The sequence below is a fragment of the Arabidopsis thaliana genome, chromosome 2 (genome assembly GCF_000001735.4).
Source record: "Arabidopsis thaliana chromosome 2, partial sequence".
Classification (NCBI taxonomy): Eukaryota; Viridiplantae; Streptophyta; class Magnoliopsida; order Brassicales; family Brassicaceae; genus Arabidopsis; species Arabidopsis thaliana.
The window spans coordinates 4,322,808-4,340,684 of record NC_003071.7 but is presented as its reverse complement, the minus strand read 5'-3'; the positions used below and the strand labels follow the sequence as shown (position 1 = coordinate 4,340,684).

Sequence of the window (17,877 nt, the reverse complement as noted above, 5' to 3'; positions counted from 1 at the left end):
AAATATTAAACGACATGGCATTTTGTTGTATTTTGATTGGCTTATTAAGAGAGGGTGAACAAGAGTGGGGTGAACCCAAATATTTTTTTATTAGACTATTTACATTGGTTTAAAATTACAACAACCTACACATCATCTTCTCTCTCTTACACATCATCATTCAACATTCAGTTTACTTTCATATACTACAATGGTTTTTTTAATAACTACTATTAGATACATAAATAATTTACACCAAAATTCATCATTTTCTTATTCTATACGTCACAAGAGAATAGAGTATGACATATTGTTTTTGTAGCTATACCACAAATTTGGCACTTTGTGTCATGTTGTATTCCCTGTGAGCTTAAACGTTCTGCCACAGCCAAAGCACCAGAAAGAGCACGCCAACAGAAAAGCTTGATTTGTGGCTCAGATTTTAGATTCCATATTCTCCTTTTAAGCATATTAATCTCAGCATTTTGTGCAAGCTTCGGATCAAGGTTTTTCTTCAACAACCTTACTAGCAAACTTCTCTCATCTATTGAATGTTATCGAAGACAAGCACATACCAAAGCAAACTCGACTATCAATTCCATGGGTTCTATGGGCAATTTGGAAGAATCGTAATCATACCGTTTTCAAAGTAAAGGTATGGAATTTTCATGTTTTAGTTCAAAAAGCGTATGAAGACACAATGCATTGGAAAATGGTGAACACGTAGCCTTCAACAGTATTCTCTCGGCAATCACCTCCAATTTGGATGGAAACAAATGGAGGAAACCCCAAGAAGGTATTCTTAAATGCATTTTGAATTCTTTTTGGATAAATAAACAATCGATGTGTGGAGGAGCTTGAATTGTAAGAGATATAGGGCAAGCTAAACACCATGCACGAGATGCGTTTACGCCAATTCAAGATCGAACAGGGGCTGAGCTGTGCTGCATTCTACGGTCGTTGAAAGCATTTCAAGATATTCACGTCTCCAAGGTGATAATAGAGTTGGAATATCCAGCCGCAGTTAACGCCGTTTTGCAGCCGTCCAAATGGCCTTTCTACAGGAATTGGTTAGCACAAATCCATGAGATTGCTGGTGCATTTGAATCTTGTACATTCCGTCATATTGCCACAAACGCAAATCTGATCGCGCGATCCATTTCTCGAAGTGTGATTCAAGAAAGAAGGTTTCAGTCTTACATAGCACTTGGAGAGCCTTCATGGTTTCACAATCAAGTGTTTGAGGAGAGTAAAGTTTAAATTTCATTTTGTATCTCTCGTTGTTTCTCTTTTATTTTGTTTCTCTTTCTGTTCTACTTGGCTTTTGGATCTAACTATGTACTTTATTATTTTTTTCTTTAATAAATTATCAGATGACAAAAAAAAAAGTTTATTATAATTTAATTGAGTTCAAAAATTATTGGACGAAAAAGTCAAATTTTAGTGACCAATGAAAACACAACACAAGACAAAGATAACCCCACCCAGTAAAATTCACGGTGTTGACAAATTACAACAGGAAAAATGTCGTTTAATACTCCAACTTTCAAATTATGGCCATTTTATACCACAATTTTATATGTGGCCATTTTAAACATGAAGATATCGTTAACCAACCGTTTAAACCATAAACATTCGTTAACCAGGCCAAATAAACTATCTGTTATCAGTCGTTAACAGATTATCTAACGTCCGTTAACATCTATTAGCTACCCTTAAACGACGTCATTTTTATATTTTAAAAAGAAATAACTTACTCAAGATTCGAACCCGTAACTTTCGAGTGCTCCCTATGCTTGTCCACACCAACTAAGATAAAGTGTTTAATAATTATTATTCGGAAACACATAATTATATATTATGCCGTTAAATACATCAGATCCGCTTAAGAGCAATCACAGATCATATACACAAGGTGTACGTGAGACAACGAAGGTGCATGTGAGACGACGAAGAACTAGTGCTGTTTGTGTAACTGATTTCATATCAATTGACTAATCCATCAATGGTGTTCATAGAAATAGGTTCCAGATGAATTGAATTAGCAAATACAAATTTTTTTCAATCAACAAAAAACAATATATGATTAAGATTAAAAAAATCAATGGAGAGAGAACACGGATTTGGAGGCGGCGGCTATGGAGATGGTTTTGTTTTGTAGGTTAAAGTTGAAGGAGAAAACTTTAATAAATATATGTTTCTCAAAGTTCACCAATAAAATACTGTTGGTGAGGGTGTTAAGTAAGTCTCTAGTTTTTCTCTAGGTTACAAGTTTGAATCCTACGTTCGTTATTTATTTTTAAAATATGAAAACGACGTCGTTTAGGGGTAGCTAATGGAGATGTTAACGGACGTTAGATAATCTGTTAACGAGTGATAACGGTTAGTTTTTTTAGCCTGGTCAACTAATGTTTATGGTTTAAACGGTTGGTCAACGATATCTTCATATTTAAAATGGTCACATATAAAGTTGAGGTATAAAATGGCCATAATTTGAAAGTTGGAATATTAAACGATATTTTTCCCTACTCACCAAATTTGCCACATCCTCTACAACATTTATTAAAACAACCATTGCACCATATTCAAATATTTTTTTCAACGTGTCCATTGTAAGACTATCCACAATGGTTACTAATTTACAACACCCACTTTTTTACTTTTAACACTCCACATCATCTCCTCTTTCTTCCACATCATTATTCAACACCTATACAATTTTTATCCTTAGACTATCCACAATGGTTACTCATTTACAACACCCACTTTTTTACTTTTAACACTCCACATCATCTTCTCTTTCTTCCACATCATTATTCAACACCTACCCAATTTTTATCTTTACAATAGTTTTTGTTTAGTAAAATTACAACATCTTACCCCACCATTTTTATTCCATATTTTTCATTTTATTTATGTTTATGTTTTTTGTGATTACATATTATTAACCATCGTTAATATCAAATTAAATTTAAAAGAATTAAACATTAAATAGTTTTATAAAGTATTGTTGTGTTTATATTTGTTTTTATTTTATATAATATTTTTAAAAACTTTTACAAATAATTAAAACGAGAAGAAAAAATTATTATTACTAAAACACATACAATGAACACAAATTTAAAATACAAAAATACAATAAGCAGACAACAAGAACATTCTAAATTGTGCCCATATGTGTTTGACTAGATATGCTTGCAATTCGTGATGTACATTTGAATCACGCAATTTGGATCTATCACGCACATGATTTGCAAATAGGAGTAGCACTTGGGTCGAGAATGGTTGTTGTGTACTCGACCCACTTGCCTCAAATTGATCATAATCCGTCCAGTGTTGAGCATATGTCTCTCGTTCATCCTCAACAATCATATTATGCAATATGATACACGATCTCATGATGATAGCCAACTCGAATATGTCCCACAGGCCAGCTGGTTTACGAATGATTTTAAATCGAGCTTGCAGCACTCCAAATGCACGTTCGATGTCCTTATGACACGCCTCTTGACGTTGTACAAATAACTTGTCTGGTTCACTTTGAGGTAGCCTAATCGATTTGACGAAAGTAGGATAAGAAGGATAAATACCATCAGCTAGATAGTAAGCGATATTATACGGATGTTGGCTCACAAAAAAATTCACTCTTGTAGTATTTCCTTGTTCAACATCATCGAACACCGGTGAACGGATATTTATATCGTTTAGTGTGCCCGGACATCCAAAAAAACATGCCAGATCCATAGATCATGAGATGCAACTGCTTCAGAAATAACAGTGGTGGTTCCCTTATCTCCTCGAGTAAATTGACCTTCCCACACTGTAGGACAAGTTTTCCATTCCCACTGCATGCAATTAATACTCCCAATAATCCCGGGAAACCCTCGCATCTCACTAACACGTAAAATTCTTTGGAGGTCATCTTGAGTTGGGGCTCTGAGATACTCTGTCTCATACAGCTTTATGATTCCTTTACAGAATCTTCGCAAGCACTCTAAAGTAGTAGTACCTCCAATTTTACTGTATTCATCCACCGCGTCAGCTGCCACACCATATGCAAACATTCGCATGGTCGTAGTATATTTTGGTAATGGAGATATACCTTCTTTCTTGGCTGCGTCATATCGTTGGGTGAAATAGTTGTCGCTGTTTGATAAGTCTTCAACGATCCGAAAGAAAATATGTTTTCTCATCCGGAATCACCGACGAAACATTGCATCGTCATATATAGGTTCATTGGCAAAGTAGTCGTCAATATTCTTTAATTTTGCTGATGCATGGTCTCTTTTAAAGTATTTTCTCTTGCTACGAGGTGGATAGTCTTCCCCTATTTTGTTTCGACGCTCCCTAAACCGATTGATGATATACATCTCTTCAATTTCAGACTGCCTCTTGTAAGCTTTGATGTCAAAAGGATATTCTGATGGATCCATTGAGATTTTTAGTAAGGTAAGATTTATGGTTTGTACATCAATGGAAGAATGAGTTCTAATTTATAAAAAAAATGGAAACAACGAATTAAATTGTTGGTGCCTTGGATTCGAATTGAGTGCTTCAAACCAAAAGTCATGGATAAGATAAGATTCTCTATTTAAAATCATGGATAATATTAATAAAGCATATAAGACAATATTTCGCACAAAAAAAAAAAGCATAGAAGACAATACAAATTACGGAGAAAGTGACAAACACACATTATTAAAGCATAACATGACAATACAAATTATTAAAGGAGAAAGTGACAAACACACGTTAAAGCATGAAGTGACAAAATACAGATAACCACTTGACAATAATTAATTTCCAAATAGATCGTGGCTCAATTGTTGCAATAGCTTTTTGCTCTTGTCATCGAGATTCTCTTTTTCAGTTAGCTCTATAAACATCTTCATCTTTTTAGCATGAGTCTTTTCCTTAATCAATTGGTTTGTTTCACTGTGCATCATAGTTATTTTCTCCAACCTATCCAACTCTTGTGCCTTGAATTGTTAAAATTCGTTCGACTCTTCGTTGACCACTTTCAACGCTGCGCCTTTACCTTTTTTTTTAGCTTTTTCTTAGCAGCATCTCTTTCCATTGGACGAGCACTAGATCCTACAGAGTTTGAGTCACTAGCATCACTCTCGTGGGCTCTTTTAGATCCACTGCTTCCAGAATAAGTATTTCCTCCTATTTGAAACTTCTTTTACCAGCACTTGAATATAATTCATGCGCTTTTACCAATACATCATCCTCCAACCACCCGCTTTGTTGCATACATTTAGCGTTATCATAAGCGCCAGCCCATTTGTTCACGCTTTTGTTCACATAATTATAGTGATTTCTGAATGCTTCTCCATCACGGGGAGGATCAAATGAGCAATGTTCATTACAATATTCAGCAATTTTACCCCAGTTGACTCACATTTTTAGTTTTTGCCAATAATACTGTCTCTTCCAAATTTAATCCACCCACTCAGGAGAACCAAATTTTGATCAGTGGTCCATTTGGGACTTCTCCGACGAGAAGGAGTTGAATCCTTTGCATCTGGAATGGCTTCATGAATACCCTAATACCACCAAGAGCCATTTGGGTAGAAAACTCGGGAAAATCAGTTGCTCCAAGATTCGAATCAGTTTCATTACCTGTTGGAGTAGGAAAATAAGGAGGTGTTTAAGATGGATAAGACATCATCGATCCATGAAATGGACGATAGTTTGGAACAGCTTACGGCATGAAGAAATTTAGTGGATAACCATAATTTGATATATGTTGGGGTTGGTTAGGAGATTGATTTTGAAACTGATAATTGTTGGGGTTGGTTAGGAGATTGATTTTGAAACTGATAATTGTTGGGATTTGCATAGTTAAAAGGGTAATTAGAAGAGTTTTGGGTGTTGAAAGGGTTATTGTTTGGATCCACTTAGATAAAAAGATATTTAAAGGTAAAACAAAAGTTTTTTTTTTGGCGATTATACCTTTTTTGGGTCTAAAAATAGTTTTTTTTTCTGTATCCAAATCAAATGAAAATAGTCTCTATTTATAGAGAATGTAAAATTAGAAATTTTGATATAAATTTTGATATTTTTATGTACAAATATTATAAAATAATTGAAGTTATATAGTTGAGATGAAACAAAAAAAATAAAAATCAAAGCAACCAATCAAAATATAACACTTGTCACACTTATCTTCTCTGTTCTACTTTCACGGGTATTGATATTTATCAATACTAAATTTGCCACATCACCTAGCTTTGATTACAGCACACCATCGTAGTGGAAATGTTTTTTTCACCACCAAACCATTGTAACTAGTCTAAGTAGTCTTACAAGGTATTCCATAAATCTTCTTGTTTGAGAATTTGTTTTACTAAACATGTGTCTACTAAAGCTATAAATACCAAAATGAACATGATTTTTATTAGGCTTGGGCATATAAAACGAACCTAATGTACCGAACCGCAACCGATGTAAAAAAACGGAGCAAAACCGAAAATTTGAAAATAACCTAACGGATATTAAAATTCTATAACCAAAAGAACCGAAATCGAGTGGATACAAACTGAAATATTTTGGATAACCAAAAGTATCCGAAATATAATTATATTTTCAAAAATACTAGTCATTTCTAGACTAAATAATTAAAAATACTAAAAAGTATATATAAATAGTAAAAATACTCAAAAATATAAAAATAACAGAAATATCCAAAAATACTCAAAGCAAAATAACCGAATGTATATTAAATTTTAGAACTGTAAGAACTGAAACGAACCGAAATATCAAAATAACTGAATGGATACTAAACTCTAGAACCGAAAGAACGATAACGGAATGGAAACGAACCGAAACTGGATAACCGAATGCCCATAACTAACTTTTATGTTAGGAGAGAAATTAAGACATTGAATTGAATCATTGAAAAACAAAATAACAAAAGAATCACAATGAATTTTTGTTTTTTTCTCTCTTTTTCGATACACTCTTTTATTATTAGCGTTGACAAGTTTATTTTTCCTCTATCGTTCATTCCAAACCTATAAATAACATATCATGTTTAAAACTTGTGGAACTAAACAATGGACAATTTAAACCATTGACACAACAAAAGTTAATATATGTACAAACTTCAATCTACTATTTCATTTAAACCTATAGTCAAAGAACAAGCTTTGTTGAACATATAAAACGATGGTTTGTTTATATGCTTCTCATGCATACCTATCAATCCATATCCTAACCTTCCTTCTCCTCTCGCGGTGGCCATATACCAATGCAAAATCCAACATTGCTACCCATTTATCAACCAAACCAAAGACATGTCCATATCCATCATTACTGATATCAAAGGCTTGTAAAGGCACCGCGTCATTCTCGTCCCTAGAAGAAGAATGTATCAAATCCCTAACGTTAGATCATCGCACGAAATCCGCATCGACTGTATTAGAGTTGGCTAAGGCGGCTCTTTCTCTAGCCATGGAGAAGGCAGAGCACACACAGTTTCTCATTGGTTCTCCTAAGAAGCCATGTTTCAAGAGTTGTATGGAGAACTATAAAGATTCTGTTGTCGAGGGGCTAATGAAGGCACAGCGGTCAATGGGCAATGGTGATGTTGATGAGACTGATGACGACCTTAGTCTCGCACGTGATGCTGCTGACTATTGCAATATGATTTTGTCTGTTGATCCAGATGATACAAGATCCTTAGTTTTTGCGGCCAACGTGGATGTGTATAATCACATTACGTTTGTGATGAGTGTAGCAGACTTGTTGTAGATCAATCTCAAAGTTCCATTTTCATTTACAATATAATTTTTGTATATCAAACAGAGTTTGATCTTAGAACTTCTTTTTTGTCTTGTTGTATAGAGATAAACTCTGTTTCACTATATTTCGCGGGTCAAAAAAATTATAATTTACTAGACCGTGTCCATTAATCAATTAGATTCAAACACATAATTTTTTTTGGTGAGAAGATTCAAACACATAATTTTTTTTGGTGAGAAGATTCAAACACATAATATTAAAATTTCTGATTTCCTGTATCTCTTATTTGGTATATATTTTCTTTTTTCCTAACAGATCTCTTATTTGGTTTCCAATTAACGTTTAAACTAACTTAATTTTGTTTTGTTCAAATATCTTATTTATAATTTTGTTTAATATTATAAATTTAAACTAATGACATGCATTACTATTATACTCAACCAAACATCTGATTTCATAATTAATCTTTCGACAGCGATGCGTGGGTAACTAAAAAGAAAGAACCCACAACTCTCTTTTTTTCTTTTATTTACGATTATTTTCATTTTTTTTATTATCATAAATTTTATTAAAAATTAATAAAAGTAAAAGATACTGAAAATATTGGTGACAACAGTCCTACAAAAGAGACAATTTTTGAGAAAACCCCCGCCTAATCTAATAGTTTACCAATTAAATATTAATCATATTCATTGTCTCCTTTCTGTGATATTTTTTTTTTTTTTCTTTTTGATGTCAATGAAAATCACAACCTCAAATCATAAAGAGGTGGTTGAGATGAATTTGGAATCGATCTATAATATGAATTATAGTTTGGAACAGATGAGAGCATAGAAAAATTTGGTAGAAAATCATAATTTGGGAAATTTTGAGGTTGGTTGAAAGATAGATTTTGAAATTGATAATTGTTGGGATTTTGATAAGGAAAAACGTAATTAGTCGAATTTTGCGTAGGATTATTGTTGGAATTAGGATAGGGAAAGGAAAAATTAGTATAATTTTGCATAGGGATTTTATTAGAATCCATAAAAAAAAAGGATATAACCAAGAGTTTATGGGAGAAGAATAAGAAAATTATGGTAGAAATAATATTTTTTATGTGTCCAAATAAAATGAACTAAGTCTCTATTTCTAGAGTTTAAAAATTTATAAATTTTCATATAAATATAAGTTTTTAAAAAAAAATTGTTTGGTATGTAATAATTGATTGTAAATAAATAAGATAGAAATAAAATCTCCAAAATCTTAATATCTAATGAAAATATAGCAAGTGTGAGCATCTCAATAATCTCTTCTTTTTGCAAAAAAAAATAAAAGTAAAAAGAAAAAGGTTTGGACAATACGCTCTCCTTTCTCCGAGTTTGAAACACATCCTTTACTCATTTATTGACATGTGGCATGCGCGGGCCCAAATTTTTTCTTTATAACATATTGAATACTTTCAACCAAGTTGAATCCACGTAAGATTTTTTAAACTATTCAACATGTGCAATGTGAAGGTTCAACAATTGAATAAATAATTCAACACTTGCATTGTGGATTGTCAAGACCCTTGTTCTAAAAATTGGTCGTCTAACCGATTACTCGTCCAACTAAGCGCTCTTCAGACCACCACCGCCTCGATTTGTTGAAATCGCCAAAAAAAATTGAAAACTCTTAGAAAAACTCATTTTTTAAAAAGAAATACAAGTTTTAAATCGGTCTTTAGGTTGTAGATCTATTATATTTGGGTATAAATCATTAAAGGGTAAGAAAAAATGATAAGAATTGTGAAAAACGATACGACAAAAATTAGGGTTGCAGTCGCTAAGATCTAAAGAATAAGATGAGGATAATATTGTCATTTACTATTTCATTAAACTAAAAAGAGTGAATGAAATATATATACCTACAGGAGAAAATAATTAAGGATCTATACATATCATTTCGTTATTTAGGTGAAAATTTTCTTGCAAATTAAATATGACATAATTGTTCCTATACAAGCAGAGGATCACTAGTCTCCTTCCGCAAGATCACGAGCATTAAATGCTCTGTAATCTTCGAAGATATTGCGCCCCCTGGTCAAACTAATAAAAAAATGTAAAAAGTAATGATTACATATGATACATAATCGATTGTGCAGATATGGAAGATAGATGTTTGCCTATTTATTATCTCCATATCGACATTACTGCAACAACAAGAACTGAAACAACTAACATATAAACCACTGCAAACGATAAATATTGAAAGAAGATAGAAACATAGAGCATTTAAGTCTCAGGTGTGTAGTTAGGGCAACTTTCTTTGGTTTGCTATCTATATATATAGCTCCTTATCATTTTTTGAAAAAGCAGCCGATAACAAAACTTTTACCATGGTGTATGAAGAAACTAGTGTCGATAAAGTAGGTGTTATCTGATTAAAAAGAAAAATGACTGCTAATCAAAAAATTAATGTGGTACATGGAGGCAAGTAAGCGACGAGGAAAATTTTTTTTTTGCGGATGAAGATGGAAGGAGAGGACTGTTTTTTTGGACTATGGGAGGGTTTGAACGGATGGTTCCGTGCTTAGAAGACTCGCGAGAAGTCATGTTTTATAAATAACAAGAATTCGGAGATCAGAAAATTTTCAATGTATATACGTACAATTACTGATCCAAAAAATGTGTATTATCTGCAATCAGGGACGATCCCAACAAACCTTCCTTCTGAATGTTAAATATATGTTTATGTTGAATGATATTCTGTAACAAAATATGTACCAAGATATAGACCCTCTTCTTAAAATTTGCAATACTAAGAAAAAAGATAACTAGCGTCCTAAAATAAGAAGATAGGACCACAGCTGGATGGCTAAGAATTAGATTATCGCTTAATAAATGTGAAAATGCTACCAAAAAATTAAAATAAAAGATAAGTTTTAAAATGGTTATAAATATCGCCTAAAGAATGTGCAAATGGTACAAAAATAAAGAAATAAATGAGAAGTTATAAAATATTATATAGACAGAAGATTGATACAAGGTATATATTACATGGTTAACGACTAACAAATATAATATCTTAAACATAGGGAATTATAGAAACTATGAAACATTACAAAGATAGACATTAAAAACTACTAATGAACTTAATATCGACTATTTTAAGAAGTGTTGCGATAACAAAAGCTACAAAAAGAGAGAAGACAAATCTGAAAAGCAAGCCCACTTTCAACATAAGCATCACCAACTGGTCGGACACTGAATCTGCCTTCAACTCTTTTATAGCAACACAAAACTGGATGACCTGCGCTTTTAATCATTTACCTCATTTTAAATCGATACAAGTCTAACCAATGCATCTTCCACTTCTTCATATACAACATCCTCAACCCACTTAAACAAATGTCCCTACAAAAAGAATGATAGGTTAACTAGCAAAACGTGTAGCTACCAGAAAAGCTAATAACATCGTTTTTAGAGAGGAAATAACTCACGTCTCTTTTGCTTACACAGCGGAAGAAGGGGCAGCCCGAATTTTCTTGCGTCTTGGAAATATTTTTTTTAACAGCTAATCCGCATACACACTTGCAGGGCACACCACATCCTACAAACGTGGAAGATGAATATAAACAATAAGCGATAACATCATAGTTAGAAGATAACCTTCACGTTAGAGCGAGACTGGGTTGACAGGGGTGGAGTGGTAAAATCCTAAAATTGAAACATGCAATATATCACCGGTTAAGGATTTAACCAAATGAAAGTTAAAAACAAGGAAGAATTATCTAACCTCCTTAGAATCCTTTTCTTCCTCGACTGTAGTGGTTAATTTTGAAGGATTGATTTTGGTCTGCAAGACAGAATAAAATAATTAAAAAGAAAATGAATGATAACAATCTTACCGGCTAATAAAATATGGAGGGGGTTAACAAAAATGTACAGTAAAGTTAAACAAAAATGGAGTGTAAATAAATAAACCGGTTCTTCATCTCGATGATCAAGGACCTCAACAGATTTGTTTACCTGCAACATCTTGGAGATAATTGAAAACTCTGAAACAGAGGCAAAAAAGCTACAAAAATAAAGAAAAAATATAGCTACTCACATATAATACTTAGTTGCTAAACTACTAAACACAACGATTATAAAATAAATATCAGTTAACTAACCTTAGCATTTGTAGGAGTTGGCAAATCAGAATGGAGGGAGCTGAAAAGTAATCCCTTTACCAACTAACATGACGATATTATCAACCCATCACATCTTCCTCATCGTCAGACCAGGTTAAATCTTCTTTCGGGTTCATCTCCACGTCAGGGAAAATGATAGGCTCCACATACGTCTGCAAAAGATTAATGACGTTAACAAAAATAATATCAAGATTATAATATTAACGGGTCGAAAAATTTATACCAAACATTTGCCATCCAAATCTTTCGCATTGCCAAGCTCTCCGTATTGGAAGGGAAATGATGATGATGATTGGTTTCCCCATAAATCAATAAATAAAAAACATATAGAAAACAAAAACCACATGCGAAGAACAATAATAATCTAATAAGATTTTAATGAAGCCGTCTCACACAATATATTTTCATACATGCGCAATTTCCACATCCACAGTACCAGCCAAACAGTTGCTTTTTTGGGAACCTAAATAACGACTCCTCAGAGTATAGATTGTGCAATTTCCAAATAAAAAAAGATGACACTCAACCAAATTAATTCCATTGTCATATATTCCGATATTTAATTTATATGTATATATCAATATTAAAATGTTAAAAACTAATATCGATAAGTCCCCGAATGCCCGGTTAACGCCTAGCAATTTTTTAAACAAGCTCTAAGGGTCCGAATGGTAACCGTGGTTTTTATAGTGCGGGGAAAGCGTTATTGAAGTGTAGTACGGTTAAACTGCGGTTCGTGTAGGAGAAATATATTTGCGGGATAAGTACGGTTTATTCAAAATAAGCGGTACAAAATAATGTTTGATTGGTGAAAAAACTACATGCGGTGCGAATTATAAATTATATATATATATATATATATATTAATAATTAATTAATTTTTTGTGTTAATAAATAAACAATAACAGATATTTATAAACCACTAATACAAAAATTGATCAAAATATAAATTTAATTTTGTAACATACATATTGTTACATGCCTTAACTAATTTCATCATAAAAAACATTAAAAAATATTTTATATTATTTTGATTTTGCCATAACATATTTGCAATATTGTCTTTTATTGGCATCATATGTTCTCCATTTGTTATCTCTGTTGCTTCTATGTCATCTAAATGATGATCATAATCTCTGTAGTTTATATTTGTCTCTGTCATTACATCAAGAAAATCTACATCTGAGAAGTTTGAAATTCTGATAAAATTATGTAATCACACTATAACCATTACCACTCTTTTTTGAATATGAATATTATATCTAGGAAAATGAAAAAGATTCCTCCATTTCTTTTCCGAAACTCTAAAAGTTCTCTCGATAACAGAACGTAAAGATGCATGACATATTAAATAGTTCATGTTTGTTTCTAGGAGGAGGACCAAAATAAAATTGAGACATATGATATCTCACAACTCGATTTCCTGACGATCTATAAGGAACTAGAAATCCTTATTTGTTTGGGTAGTCATAATCAACTAGATAATACTTCTCCGACGGAGGCAAAGGGAACTCGGAATCACTTTATTGTACTATCACAACCATTTCTTTTCATATTTTAATTTTCTATGATTTGTTTAAAATTTAATAATGATGGAAATGAATTGATTTAAGTAACTTTTGATATGATTAAATTAATTGATTTAATTAAGTTTTGAAAAAATTCATAATATCATATTACCATCTAATATAAATATACTAAACTATAATTTAAAAAAATAGTAATTTTGTATATCTTCAAAATTTTCCTTTCTCTTTTTAATAAATATATATACATCTTGATTAGTAAATACTATCACAACCATTTATTATACATATTTAAAAATTTCTATGATTTGATTAAAATTTAATACTGATGTTATGAATATAAAAATAAAACATAGTCATATAAATATGTACATAAATATAACATTTTATGATTTACTAAATTTTGAACAATTTTATATACTTAATTTCAGTCCTATTTATTTATAAAGAGACCTTAATTACATAGAAATATTTTGTTATAAGTAATTATTATACTAGTATAGTAAAAGTAATTTACATTTAAATGTTGTAATATATGACGAAAGGGTGGGAGATTGTTTTTTTTTTCTTTTGGATTGGAGCGAAATATGAGAGGATGTTGTTTTTGGTTGTAATGTGTGAATAGTTTTAGAGTACATGATCTGATTTATAGGTACATTTTATTATTAATTAAATAATTGATTTATTACTTACTGTGTAATGCAAGTTTTTAGTTAAGCGCTGCCAAATATCCCTTGGACGATAGTAGAGTGTGTTTCTTTTATCCCTAGTGTATTAACATGCTTTGAAATGTGTGTGCCAAATTATCTGTAAAAAAAAACAAATTACACACATATGTCTGATTGGTGACATTAGTGCATTTTTTTCTTTTTCTTTCGAAATCTGCAAATCTTAAAGTCACCATTCACTTCCTAAGACTATCTACAATGGTTACCCATTTACAACACCCTTTTTTTCCCTTTTAACACTTCACATCGTTTTCTCTCTCTTCCACATCGTTATTCCACACCTACATAATTTTTTCCCTCTACAATAGTTTTGTTTGATAAAATTACAACACCTTATCCCACAATTTTTATTTTATATTTTTCATTTTATTTATGTTTATGTTTTTTGTGATTAAATATTATTAATCACCGTTAATATTAAATTAAATTTAAATAATTAAATATTAAATAAATTTTATAAAATAGTTTTTGTTTTAATATTTGTATATATTTTTTAAAAAAACTTTATAAATAATAAAAACTAGAAATAAAAATAATCATTACTAAAACACATACAATGAACATAGATTTAAAATGCAATACAATACGCACACAACAAGTAAGGAAACATTTGTAACTTAATTAGTATATTAATCTCAACTCACAAACTTAAAAATCTCATTCACCATGGAAAATTCCAAATTGTGCCCATATATGTTTGACTAGATTTGCTTGCAATTTGCGGTGTACATTTGAATCACGCAACTTGGATCTACCACGCAGATGATTTGCAAATACAAGTAGCACTTTGGTCGAGAATGGTTGTTATGTACTCGGCCCACTTGCCTTAGATTGATCATAATCAGTCCAATGTTGAGTATACGTCTGTCGTTCATCATCAACAATCATATTATGCAATATGATACACGACCTCATGATGATAGTCAAATCGGCTATGTCCCACAGTCGAGCTGGTTCGCGAATAATTTTAAATAGAGCCTGCAACACTCCAAATGCTCGTTCAATGTCCTTCTGACACACCTGCAACTAATAATTGTTGGGATTTGGATAGTTTAAAAGTAATTAGAAAAGTTTTGGGTGTTGAAAGGTTATTGTTTGGATCCATTTAGATAAAAGTATATTTAAAGCTAAAACAAAAGTTTATTGGAGACTAAACTTTTTTTTTTCTAAAGAAAGATTATTTTTGTTTTGTCCAAATCAAATGAAGATAGTGTTTATTTATAGAGAATGAAAAATTGTAAATTTTGATATGTTTATTTATAAATATTATGAAATAATTAAAGTTATGTAATTAAGAAAAAAAATATAGAAATCAAAGCAACCAATCAAATTTTTTGCGAGACTAAGATTTTAAAGAGTTTCTCTCCCAGACACTAATATCGAGGAAACTATCTCCCTTCATCTTTTCAACGTCGGTGGAGCTAATAGACACTAATATCGAGGAAACTATCTCCCTTCATCTTTCCGACGTCGGTGGAGCAAATGCTCGCCGGCATCGGAACCTCCCTCTCATCTCTCGAGCTATTTCCTCAATCTTTCATCTACTTCTTCGTTGTAATTTAGTTTTCTTCTGTTGCAAACCTTTTAATCCAAATCTATCGAGTTCTTCTTTGCTGTTGAATCTTCTTTGAAGCAGTATTCTCCGACATAGGCAAAATGTGGCCTCCGAGCAAGCTACACTCTCTGTCCAAACCTTGCGAATCAAAGAAAACAGTTTGTGAAGCTTTCAATTTCATAGGCGACCAATCCTTCCAACCTGAGCCTTGTCTCCGCCTCCTCATCGTTACTAGATCTGCGGGACCTTTCGGCTCCCTAAGGCTTCTCCGACGTTCTTTTGCCAAACCATTAGCCGTTGTTATAGCCTCAGCGCCGGACCCGTCATGCAGCTTGTTCACCCTAACTCTATTTACATCAGAGACGTCTGCTTCAATTGTGCAATTCGTACCTCTCTACCGTAGCCGCCGCACTCCCAACGCTCCTTGCCCAACAATCTGGAATCGAGGGTTTTCTTTGATGGGCCCTGTCTCCAATGTTGGCCCATTTCCCTCGCGGCCCAAGCCCATAAATTGCGACCCAAACCTATTATCACAAAAATCCAGGTATTCCTCCATCTGCAATTTGCCGAGTCTATCCCAATGTAGACATCGTTTCTTTATTTTGAGGGGTTAGGGACACCACTTGAATGACGAATCACCCTCGTTGATATGCTCCTACAAATATTATCTGAGAACCTTGGTGCTAGGTTTAGCTAGGGCAATGTTTTATGATTCCGTTTTGAAGATTCATGGTCTAGTGTTTCTTAGTCCAATCTGTCGGAGATGTGACGCTAGTCACCAAAACTCTCTATCAAAGTATTTCATACTGACAACTATATCGACCAACTTCAAGAACCTCCCATTCACCATTACTCCCCGGGTTTGGATCAAGCTTCAACATGAACTTCTCAATTCTCTTGTGAGAGATCCCTCCCTATTGACTAGTGCCTCAAAGTGATATCTACTCAATTTCCTCATGTCTGGCCTTTTCTTCATGTGGCAAACCGACTACAAGCTTTGTGTGGAATTCCTTAATCTCCTTGGTCTTCTTGGGAGAGAGGACCCACCTGTTCTGTTACGGTCTCGCATCAATCTTTCTAAGCCTCGACGATCCTCCTTCCTTTACCAAAACCTTGTTCGAACCTTTGCAAAAGCACTACTTGGTGTAGTACTTCTCGTCCCGACGAGATTCATGTCTTTGGCGCCCTTGTTAACGTTACTAAGTCTTTTGACAGTAACCATACTCTCATCCACTACTTTGTTCGTGGAAGATTTGTCAACAATCCTTGATCTTAAAAGTAACAAATTCCCTTCAAGTGTTTGGATTATAGCTCTCATGGAACCATTGTTGATGTACCTTATTTGTGTGTTAGCTTTTCTTCTTATGGTGTTGGGAATGCCTACCTTTGTTGTCCTTTAAACTTTGGGATCTTAGAATCCTTGTTCCTTTGTACTTGTTTCTCTCTTAATTGAATAAAAACAAGCTTTTGTCCAAAAAAAAAAAGCAACCAATCAAAATATAACACTTGTCACACTTATCTTCTTTCTTCTACTCTCATGAGTGTTGATAAATTTGCCATCTCACTTACTTTTCGATTACAATAAACCATTGTAGTGGAAATAATTTTTTCAACAGTTGTGAAATGGTTTATAACAAACCATCATAACTAGTCTAATAAAAATTTGACCAGATTTAGTCTTAAACTTGAGTAGAGGAAAATGAAAGAGTCACACAACCGCTTTACCTATTATTATAAAGGTGAAAAGTTATAGATTGACCGGTCCAAAAGCAAGAGATGAACCCGACAAAAATAGGAAAAGAAAACATTAAAAAAAACTTGACGCAAAACAACAAACTACCACTAAACAATCTTGAAAACGAAATATGTCGATTCTAATCTAACCAAAGACATAGCTCTTAAATATTTTCTTCTAGTAAAATGTTTTATGTGAAAACAATTTAAATTTGGTTCAGACAATTGGTTTCATACTGAAGATAACATATCCAAAGTCTATTCAAAGTTTATTTATTTTGTTTCGAGTGTAAGTTTAATTAAATTTTGGATAAAAATAATTATTTTATTTTAGGTATGATATATGTATATATATATAGATATATATTCTTCTACATATGCAGTGAACTGAAACAAGATTAATTTGGTTGAGTTCAAGAAATTCATCAACGTAAAACTAAACTAATT

General features: G+C 32.5%; 4 protein-coding genes and 2 pseudogenes across 6 annotated transcripts; 2 read left to right on the top strand and 4 right to left on the bottom strand.

Moving 5' to 3' along the window:
• Nucleotides 1-260: 260 nt before the first annotated feature.
• AT2G10990 lies at nt 261-1,242 on the bottom strand (annotated as a pseudogene). The gene has a single exon.
• A 1,975-nt stretch (nt 1,243-3,217) lies between these two features.
• On the bottom strand, nt 3,218-4,412 carry AT2G10980 (annotated as a pseudogene; the record flags this gene model as incomplete). Its single annotated transcript has 4 exons — nt 3,218-3,288; nt 3,369-3,638; nt 3,791-4,138; nt 4,289-4,412.
• A 363-nt stretch (nt 4,413-4,775) lies between these two features.
• AT2G10975 (uncharacterized protein) lies at nt 4,776-5,726 on the bottom strand (the record flags this gene model as incomplete). The annotated part of the gene is made up of 3 exons (NM_147285.2): nt 5,474-5,726; nt 5,018-5,161; nt 4,776-4,958 (listed from the first exon to the last, which is right to left on the bottom strand). The coding sequence occupies exons 1-3, from the start codon at nt 5,546-5,548 to the stop codon at nt 4,776-4,778; spliced, it is 402 nt and encodes a 133-aa protein (NP_671822.1). The 5' UTR covers nt 5,549-5,726.
• Nucleotides 5,727-7,046: 1,320 nt separating this feature from the next.
• On the top strand, nt 7,047-7,890 carry AT2G10970 (Plant invertase/pectin methylesterase inhibitor superfamily protein). Its single transcript, NM_126830.2, has one exon. It carries the CDS (start codon nt 7,153-7,155, stop codon nt 7,735-7,737), a length of 585 nt encoding a protein of 194 aa, NP_565350.1. The 5' UTR covers nt 7,047-7,152; the 3' UTR covers nt 7,738-7,890.
• Nucleotides 7,891-15,736: 7,846 nt separating this feature from the next.
• Nucleotides 15,737-17,014, bottom strand: AT2G10965 (uncharacterized protein; the record flags this gene model as incomplete). The annotated part of the gene is made up of 5 exons (NM_147284.1): nt 15,737-16,037; nt 16,087-16,186; nt 16,520-16,606; nt 16,682-16,748; nt 16,820-17,014. 5 exons carry the CDS (start codon nt 17,012-17,014, stop codon nt 15,737-15,739), a joined length of 750 nt encoding a protein of 249 aa, NP_671821.1.
• AT2G10955 (uncharacterized protein) lies at nt 16,653-17,096 on the top strand (the record flags this gene model as incomplete). Its single annotated transcript, NM_001335363.1, has 1 exon — nt 16,653-17,096. One exon carries the CDS (start codon nt 16,653-16,655, stop codon nt 17,094-17,096), a length of 444 nt encoding a protein of 147 aa, NP_001324749.1.
• Between the last annotated feature and the right edge of the window lie 781 nt (nt 17,097-17,877).